The sequence below is a fragment of the Xiphophorus maculatus genome, chromosome 4 (genome assembly GCF_002775205.1).
Source record: "Xiphophorus maculatus strain JP 163 A chromosome 4, X_maculatus-5.0-male, whole genome shotgun sequence".
NCBI lineage: Eukaryota > Metazoa > Chordata > Actinopteri > Cyprinodontiformes > Poeciliidae > Xiphophorus > Xiphophorus maculatus.
The window spans coordinates 18714736-18725155 of NC_036446.1; the positions used below are offsets into that span (position 1 = coordinate 18714736).

Below are 10420 nucleotides of genomic sequence, written 5' to 3' on the forward strand. Positions count from 1 at the left end.
GCACAACCACCTTTAGGCAACTGAAACCATTCTCTGGAATCCGTTATAAACATTTATTTAATTAGAGGCAATTGTAACTTCAATATATATTTATTGAAAATTAACAAGGACAGGAAAAAAAGAAAACAGATGTAGCATTTAGAGAAATGTAAAAAAGGAAAATGGGGGGACAAACGCAGCTAAGTATTAACAGTACTGACTTCTTGGGGAGATGCAAGGGTGGCAAGACAGATGTCAACAGAAAAGTACACATATCAGATATTAGCCTTTTTTTGAGAGAGGTTGATCTTATCGCCGAGGCTCAGTGCCATTCCCTGTGGAAAGAAAAGATTTATTACAACACACAGATAGAAAACAGAAACATGAAAAATAATGTAAAAATAGGTAAGACATTCTCACATTCCTTATTTGTACCCATTTCTACATTGAATTATTACTTTAATATTAAGCTGTAATATAATGCATCCATATGACTTGAATTCAGAGTCAATAAATTCAGTCAAGCTTTTAGTTCCCAGATTAATACCAAGTCAGTGCACAGCAGCTGTGACCCACCTGACTTTTGGCCCTAATGCGTATGTGTCCGGTGACCGGTGCGTCAGGCCCCAGGTGAATGGGCTTCTCGATGCTGACATTAGCCAGGGCATCTTCCCCAAAGATGGAGCGAGCATACAGGTTGGCGGCCATGAAGCCACAAAAACCAGAGAGTGCCTGATTTATTTCAGAAAACAAAAGAAAAGAGAATGTGAAGAAAAACTCTTTGGCAACAATGAATTGATAGAACTACCTAAAATGAATAGCTCAGGGATGACAAATACAAGAAATTACAAGCAAGCAAATACACAAACATCCCAAAAAGTATTATGTTTTTTTAAAATCAAGCAGACGAAAAAAAGTTTAATTTTTTGTTTATAGTAACTCACCTTTTCAGGAGTCAAACACTTCATGTTAGTGGACTTAAGGATATGCTGAAGATATTCATTCAGATCAGTGATGTTGGTGTTTACTGTCACCTACAATCAAGACAGGTTTTGAAATTACTTGTTGTTAAATGGAAACAGAATTTCTTTAAATAAGGGGGGGAAACACCTGAAATTCCCAGATGCTGTTGATCTATTAGAAAGGCAAAGTTTACCTTGTTTTCCCATTCAAACTCTGCCCACATCTGTCTGAACTCTGCATCTGTGCAGGAGGCTGGCTGGATGTAATCCATGATGTCAATATGAATGTCGCTGAGGACAACACAGTTTCTGTCGCTAGCAGCTCCGGACACATCATAGACTGCGGAAAAAGAATCTAATTAAAAACACACACCAGCAAAAATATAATCTAACTTCCTGACATTCCTCTCTTACCAATGTTGCCAAATATAATCCCATTCTCGGTAGAAGCTACCTTGACATTAGCCTTTATGTTTGCAAAATCATGAGGGGCCAGAGTTAGAGGGGAAGGTTTTTCAACCAACTTGAGATCCCCTGAGGAGTAAAATAAAACGCTCAATTTAGAAGAAGAATACAGAAAGAGGAAACAAAACCAGTTTCTCCAGATGAGAAGGGAGTTAATAAAACAAACCTAAAGTGGCCAACTCAAGAGTGCAGTTCTGAAGAGTGTCACTTGTTTGGTTGACCACCAGCACGTCCAGCACAATGTCATACTGGTTAACATGGACATAGGCTTCAGCGTACACTGGGTCTGAGAAGCCAGTCAGCTGGGTCACCTAGTTAGACAAAAATGTAATCATGTTTGATGCAATTACTGAAATATCCTTCTAACATTCATTTTGAGCAGATTTTACTAACAGCACAACAACATATACAGGAGCAATTCATTATATATTTCATAGCATAACCTATAACTTGAAAAATATAACCATGTCTCAATAGTTGTGTAATTTTTCCTAATGTCCAAAAACTACAGCGCCCTCTGTGGTTAATGAATAGATAGGTGAGCTTTTCAAACAACTCAATCTCTATTGCCAAAGTGTTGTCCTCGGCATGCTGCTCAGCAGGGCTTTGAGGCTTACCTTATTGAGTTTTGATGCAAGTGGGTCAGCAGCCTCCTTCCTCTGAGTGTTACCCATAGCAGCAAGCAAGCTCAGCTGAAACTGGTCCTCCTTAGAGGTCATCTCATTTTTGGCTGTGAGTTGCATGAAGGAGATCGGGTCGTCTGCTTGCACAGTCACGTTTCGTTTCTCAGATTCTTTCTGTGATCAGGATTGGAAACGCATTAAGGATCAGCCTTTATCTGTTTCATGATCATAGCTTTGAAATGTGTTGTGTACTACTAGAGCATAATTCAAAAATATCTGGAGACACTTGCTCATTTTAGGTAAATGACAAAGTATGTGTTCAAACTTTAGAATGATGCAGAAGATACTTGGGTGATTCTAGGTGAAATATTGCTGTTATCACTTTCTAGAAATCAATACTACCATCTGTGACTATAATTCTATGTTGTAGTTAACAACATGATCTAAGAGCAAGAATAGTGGTGTCAAAACAAACTGGCTACAAATATTGCTTTTGTTAAAAACAGAAGAATTTCCAGTGATCATCTTCCTGTCATATCACTGAGAAATGATTACAAATGATTTACAATTAAAACATGTCCCAAAATGATTGTAAATTCTCATATTGTGACCAGAACTGTTAAAGGGCTCTAGTGGCATCTTTATTAATGTAATAAAATAGGACACACAGTTGAAAAAGTTGAATGTTCAACCAGATTTTGGCAGTCTTATCAAAATGTTGATCAAATTTGTATGTTAATACCCATCTTTTTTTTATTATTCTCATAAAACTATCTAGAAATACATTATTTCAAAAGAGATTATTCAGCAAAAATAAAGCACATCCCTGAAAAAGCAAAAATGTTCAACATAAATTTCCCTTTAAATCTACAACTAAGACCAAGCTCCTCTTCTAAATCTAGTTTTAGACATTTATTTTTCTAACACGTTTTTATTATTGCAACTCTTTAAAGTTCAGCACTTTGGTCTGTACTTGCTTTTATTAAAAGTGCATGACAAATTAAGTTGACTTCACATAAAAAAGAAAAAAAAAACAAGAACAGGAAAATGTGATTTCTTCCTGAGCCTATGATTCTGAGGAGGTTAAATACAGAGTTCAGCCCAGTGACTCAACCGCCATTACCTTCTGTGACAGCTTCTCCTCCTCCAGCCTGACGGTGAGCATATGCGACAGGGATCTGCGGCACTCCTTGTTGAAAATGTCATTCATAAGTGGTGAGCACTCTGACAGAACCTTCAGGCACAACGAGATGCGCTCCACATCATCATCTGTAATTGGTTTCTTGGGCAGAGAGGACTTGCCCAGGTGAAGCACTGTGACCATAATCAGCATGGCTTCAGCTACAAATGACTGAAGATTCACAGAGAGGGGGAGGGATTAGAGAAATAAGCAGATGGCCTTAAACAAATGAAGGGTTGTCTAAGTGACTTTATATGCAGAATAACTTACATTTTGTTTCCTTTTGTCTTGAACAATTGAAACGTAACGCAGGGCCAATTTGGTGAGTGTTGTGGCCAAGGAAGCCGCCACAAAGAAGTCTCCATCCATTAGGAATCCTCGGAGTGGTGGTCTGGAAAAAAATATATATATATAGACTGAGACATAAGGAAACTCGAGAAAAACAATCAGTTCAAAATTGTGGACTTGTAATCCAACTCCAATGTGCAAATTTTACCTGTCCTCTTCTTTTTTTGAAGGCCTGGAGGAGCTCAAGGCACTCTGTGTCACATAGGTCCCCATCTCCGTCACCAGCTTCTGAGCTGGAGCTGCACTTACTTCATCCTCTGGTTTCAACTCACCCGTCTCTTTTTTAATCTCATTCTCCACTATTGGGATCTGTCCAGTACACAGGTAAGAGATTTAAGCCCATTTTAATAAGATTACAATTTACCATAGCCAATCAGTAACAACTTAAGAGACATTACTAAGCACACACACCTCTCCTAGAGACCTGCGTACTTCAGTCATCACACTCTGGATGTCCTCCTTAGTGCTGCAGTATTCTCCTAAAATCCAAAGTGCTCCCCTGTAGATCCTGGGATAAAGCAATTGTGACAAACATGTACAGTGAAGCTTAGATGTTGTGAATGAAGCTGTACTTAGTCTAACACTTGTTAGACAACAAGTGTGTACTAACAACTCAAAGGTAAAAACTCAAATGCATTGCACAAGCAGTGCAACTGTGCTTAACATACACATATAGGTGGAACATCACAAAAGAAAATGAAATCAGCCTATCCACACAGCATTTCAACAGAATTCGAAGAATAAAATGCTGTAAACTTTTCTGATTGACTGCTGCACTTGATTAAAACACAGTGGACCAACACCAGCAGGTACATGACTTTCTAAACCATCAGTGGCTGTGGAAACTTCACAGTGGTCCTAAAGCAGCCTGGATTCTGTGCTTCTCCACTCTTGCACCAGACTCAGACGTTTAAATAAAATGCAAAATTCACTTTCTTCTGAAGAGTGCTTTGAACCACTGAGCAACAGTCAATCTCCCTTAAACTACTGAAAGGCCACAGATTCACACAATCATCTCAAAGCTTCTGTTATCTCTATGGCATGTGAGCCTTTTTTCCACATCACATTCATTCCATTTTCAACTTTCCATTATTAAGCTTTGATAAAGCACTTTCAACACTCAGCCTTTTCTGGGTTTACGCTCCAAGTGGAGGGTATCAATGACACTCCGCTTGAGCAGTCTTCCTCAAGATTGTGCAAGTCATGCCAACATTTCTATATACATTTTTTATTGGTCCTTTAATATTCAAAGAGCTGATAAACTTGGAAATTTCATTAGCTGCAAGATATAATGATCAAAATTAACAAGTAAAATGCTTGAAATATTCTGTAAGGAATTTCTATACAAACAATATCTGACACATCCTTTATAACAATCCCATTATTTAAAAAAATATTTAAGGTTCCAGAGAGTAATAAATAAAAGTGTTTCTGAAAGCTTACTTGACTGTTTTAATGGCATGAAAAACCTCCAGCATCTTCTCGATGATCAAAGGTCTTAAGTTGTCAAACCTCTGGATGGCCTCCCTCACAAACTCCAGCACATCAGCAGCAGCTGCCTCATTAGTGTCACTCAGGAATTCCATCAGCTGGGATTGAAAACCGTCAAAAAACATATATATTCATTTGAGCCTCTGTTAAGCTAGTTATACAAATGGAAAACAGTTTAGAGAAGATTTTCTCATGGTGTTAACATAAAAAAAAACTCACCACAGGTATGACATTAGCTGCCATGTCAGGGAAGCGCACGCTGCATGAGTGGAGAGTGCGAACCAGCAGCTGTCTGTACTTATCAGTGTCTTCATGCTCTGTTACATTGTTTGTTTTAATCACCTCCTTCTTCAGAACAATCACCAACTAGAAAGCAGACAGAAGTCACAATATTTGCAAAGCGGTCCAGCTTCTGTCAGAGAAAAAACACCAAAAAAATAAAAACACCTGAAAAACAATAACACTTCATTTAAAACCGACCTCCTCCACGTTACGAGAGGAGACGAGGTCCAGGGCCAGCTGCAAGGTCTTCTTTCTGACTTCCAGGTCTGGGGTGCTGAGGACGCGCAGGATGTCCATCACTAGGTCCTGGATAAATACATAAATAAATAAATAGTTCATTAAACTGATTACATCCCAACAGTCTCACATAACTAAGAATAAATTGAATGTTAAAAACATTTCAAAGTAAAAGATAAAGCAGCCATGAATCAACCTACTTGAAGTACGCGCTCATGAGTTGGATGGTCCTTCAGTTCAATCAGACGATCGAGAACGATCAGCTTGACGTTGTTGTCGCTCTCCTTGATGATCAAATCAATGTAGCACTGCGCAGCAGCCTGGGGTCCAGAAAATTACATGATAGTCAGAAAACATACCAGTCTAATTCAACAACATATCTGGTGTAAAACAACAATAGGGTAAAATACGTACCTTGATGGCTGTGGGAGCACTGGAGAGAGTAACAAGAGTCCCAGCAGCTTCATACTTAACCGCTGGACTGGAAGACTGCAGCAGATTGTAGATGCAACGGATAAAGCGGGCGCGCTCCGATGGATTTGCATGGCAAACCTAACACAGAGAACAGCAATAAAAAATAAAAAAAAATCATTGGGTTTTTTTTATTGCATGCTTGTTTAACTCAGAACCTGAATTATATAAATCGGCCTATTTCCTACCTTGTATATCAGCTCCACAATGACCAGCTGCAGGATGTCACCGAAAGTATGAACCTGATCGATACATGTGCTGAGGTAATCCAGAGCTCGATCCTGCAGGAACAGATGATGTTGCTTACGTCTGCATAAACATCACAGCCTGCTACAAACAGACTATATGCTGAAATGCAACAAACCTGATCTGCATGAATCAGCATCATGAAGGCATTTCTCTTACAGCTGGCATCTTTTTCATTGACAAGAAAATCATGGATCAACTCTGGAGCATCTGGGATGAGATGTTCAAAGTTCCTAAAAATATATAAAGTAGCTCATTACTCACAAAAAAATGACAAACTGCATAATGTGGATGGGTAAGAAGATATTCCCCTGTTGGTACCTATAGATGGTATAAATGGCCAGGACAGCATTTCGGCGGACGTAGCTGTGGCGGTGCTCCAGGCAAGCCCGGATAGCCGGCATCAGAGGCTCAAGTAGCTCAGATTCCTTCAGCTTGCACAGGAAACGGAGAGTAGAGCCACGGATGAACTCATTGGGATGCTGCAGGTCCTGAAATTAAAAGAAACATTTGCAATAACTAAATGTGCAGAGAACAAAAGCAAACTGTTCTTAGAACATTGTAAAAAAAATATAAGAATTTTTTCAACTCAAATGTTAATTTTAACTAATAAAATATAAATATATTTCCCAAAGCTACAACTGATGCAGTATCTTAAAATTCTTGTTTTTTTTTAAGACAAATTTAAACAAGGAACAGTTTATGAATTTTATAAGTCACAAAAATGACAAACTACTAAAATCTGGATATTATCTGACTGAATCTTTACATATTTTTCTGTTTCTTTGAAGTATTGAGATCCCAGTTAGCTCACCTTCCTGTAGGCATCACAGACCAGGATCATCTCCTGCAGCAGTTTGCCATCTGGAGTTGTTTTGGGAACAATCTCCCAGAAAACCAGCAGAAGCTTTTTTATGGTGTGGTCTTGAAGTGGCAGCACGAAGCGAATAATGGTCATCAGAAGTCCTGGCAATTTCTCGCCATTTAGGATCATGATGATGACCTTCTTCAGGGCTTCAGTTTTTGCTTTGATCTCGCCCTTTTCTGAAGAGAAATTGTGTTCATATTAAACTCTATCAACTACTAAAAGAGAAATAAATACATAGGTTTATATGTCTGTATTTTTACTACAAGTAAATTAGAATGTAAGGAATGTTAAGATTACTGTGGTACAAAAATATGTCTTTTGCATTCCTTGTTCTTGTGCATGATTTTATACTACTATCATGTTTGAAACAAAGTTTCATTTCATTTCATCTATGAACCACAGCAAAAGTTAGGGAACTGGAGGTCATATTAAGATCTTACCTAGATCTGTTTTTAAGCTGACTTCAGAAGGGGGCTCCGAGTCAGAGGCAACATTTATCAGAGTGTAACAAACATTTTCTGCAGCTGTCATTTTGCTGCTGGGTTTGTAGAGTTTTTAGAAGAAACCCAGTGGAAAAAGCTGTCTTGTAGATACCTATATGAACCAGAAAAAAAAAAAAAGGTCAGCAAAGGGCAGAGAAAATGCCAGTGCCAATGATCTAAATATTGCAAAAGAAAGCATCAACATTAACCGATCAAAGTCTGAACAAGGAAATAAAACAAATACAAAAGGTTGATAATTAAACAGAGTGAAGCACTGTGTAGTCTTACGCAGCAGCAGCTTGGAAATGTAAGGAATGGAAAAATCAATAATGTGAAGAACTATTAATTCAGTGGCAATGGAATTAACACAAAATACATTCCCACAACCACATTCTTGGAATTATACATGGTTCCTGTGAAAGATTACATATTATACAGCTAACATTTCAAAGAATCATTTATAGTTAAAGAGTAACCCTTTTTCTAGATATTTTTATTCTCTTTAAGAGTTTGTGTTAAATTTCAAGAAACGAAAATAAAAACATTCCAGTGAAAAGGGCTGTCAAACTGAAAAAATAAAAATCAAACCAACAGCACAGCTCTATTCCCGGGTTGGGTATAGAAATATATTTGCATATACACATACATCTAAAAGTATGAAAAGCATTAGATCTAAATTTAACAATAAATATATATTTTTATTAAGTTTCCTTTTTAAGCTTAGTAGTGTTACTTTGTTGTGCATCTATTTAAGGTCTGGTCCTGATTATGCTGTTAGGTTGTTTAGGAGGCACTGGGTTGCTGCTAAGGCTAACTTAACTCTTATAATCAGTGATTTATTCACTATAGAGCAGAAAAAATGTATTAGAAATTTTTTTTATCTAATAACTTTTAAACAACAACCAATATGAAATTGAACAGCATAATTAAAAATCTGAATTTAATCAGATTTTTGGTTTGTAATACCAAAACATTCACAAGCCTACAAGACATCTGAGGTCAAACTTGGATATCCTTCTAAAGAAGAATTTGTTTGAGTTTTTGTACTTAGAACAATGAGAGTTTCCTTTATCTGAGATTGCTTATGTGATCCCAAACTTTCCTATCTGACAGGTCAACTTGACCTTGGCCCAGATGCTGCACCAAGCATCAAACTACAATCTACTACTAACCTGTAAGCTGCTTAAAATAAGGACCTTAGTTTAAAAATGTAATCTAAAATACAAGTTTGAAGTGCATTACTTTTACTTAAGCTTTGGTAACTGTTGCTTCATATGATGCTTCTGTGTTGAAAACGGATCAGTGAATGTTAAAGATGAATGGATACTCGTCTAGTTTATCCAAGGCAACTTCTAGTAGTAACTCTGGAGAACCACACACATATAAAATCATAAACTGCCTTTTGTGACATGCAGCTAAGGGTTTTTAAAGTGATGAAAAAAACAGAGCCAGTAACTGTGTTACCAAAGTTTTTAGATGTGAGTTTTGAAGTATTGCATTAGAAGCAGTTGATGGAGACAGCAGAATAATAATTAAAAGGGGGGGGGGAAGTGTTTTATGCTTGCTTGAGGAGGTTTAGGTATTTCCAAAAAAGGTTAATGCACAAAAGGGAAGATGGTTGATTTGCTGCAAATCATCAGATGGAAACACGCCTAATTCAGATATTCCTTTTTGTTTTCCTCTTTTAATACAAAAGTTTCTTAAAATTTGCATGACAATGGGATGGATACATAGCTGTGTGCATTACAGCTTATAGCTTTAGTTGACCAAACTTAGGTCACCAACATATGACACATATTTTGCAAAAAGGTTTATAAATTCTTGAAACTTTATTTTTAACGGTACAATCATAATATTTAACATAAACTTCTCCTTTAAGTACCTGCGGAATAACTGGACATGGCACTGGTACCAGGACCACTGTAAGGTGACTCAGGTGCCACATAGACAAGCTATGTGGTCAGTTAATTAAAATTTCCATTGATTTAGGATGTGTCTATATATTACACTAAGGCTGATATTAAAACAGTACTAGATGGAATATCTCAACTAATCTCAGTGTATATACTAATGTTTTAATTGCTTTACTTTTTTTTTATATGCATCTGTACCAATACGTTTTGCTACCGTCTTACACATGTCCAGTTGGCCGGGAGTTGTGCATTAAAGATCGATAGCACCACGGATTCTGGCACAATTTCATTAAATTGTCTTTAATTTTTCATAAACAATAATTTTACAGTTGCTCTGATAACAATATAAGGCGGTGCAAACCAGCTAAGCAGCTGCTAGCTAAAGCAGCTAAAGTTACACAAGTGCGATTTGCCGTCTTTGCGACAAATAAGAGTTGTTTGCGTCAAAAACAAACAGCTGGGTGAGGGGAAATGCTGACAAACAACCTTAAACTATCTAGTTAGCTAGTTACACAGCTAACAGAGCTTTGGTATTATACGAAATACACGAATCCGTAACCACTGTTAGCTAGCAGTAGCTTAGCTGCCGTCCAGGTTTGTAATGAAATGGAGGACGGTAACATTAGCTTGCTGTCTTATATGTTAAGATATGCAAAACAAACAATATCACGCATGTTTATGAAATATAAGCTGTGTGACAGCTATAACATATATCTAGTTATTAAAGGTGGCTATCAATATCAAACTTTAGTTATTTACCTGTGTAATAGCCCGAAGAGCCCCCAGTGGTGAGCTGTCTATAGGCTCTGCTTCTTCCTTCTGACGTGGAAGACAGCTTCCTGAGCCACATCACTGCTACCGTGCCCCGGAAGG

The 10420-nt window shown here is 37.5% G+C and overlaps 1 protein-coding gene across 1 annotated transcript; it reads right to left on the reverse strand.

Moving 5' to 3' along the window:
• Window positions 1-74: 74 nt before the first annotated feature.
• Window positions 75-10382, reverse strand: copb1 (coatomer protein complex subunit beta 1). Its single transcript, XM_005805572.3, has 22 exons — window positions 10307-10382; window positions 7593-7746; window positions 7099-7328; window positions 6606-6775; window positions 6403-6517; window positions 6227-6319; window positions 5982-6119; window positions 5768-5887; window positions 5529-5636; window positions 5268-5414; window positions 5001-5146; window positions 3969-4065; window positions 3706-3866; window positions 3480-3600; window positions 3153-3380; window positions 2024-2203; window positions 1573-1717; window positions 1356-1475; window positions 1136-1281; window positions 924-1013; window positions 556-711; window positions 75-314 (listed from the first exon to the last, which is right to left on the reverse strand). The coding sequence occupies exons 2-22, from the start codon at window positions 7681-7683 to the stop codon at window positions 255-257; spliced, it is 2862 nt and encodes a 953-aa protein (XP_005805629.1). The 5' UTR covers window positions 7684-7746; window positions 10307-10382; the 3' UTR covers window positions 75-254.
• Between the last annotated feature and the right edge of the window lie 38 nt (window positions 10383-10420).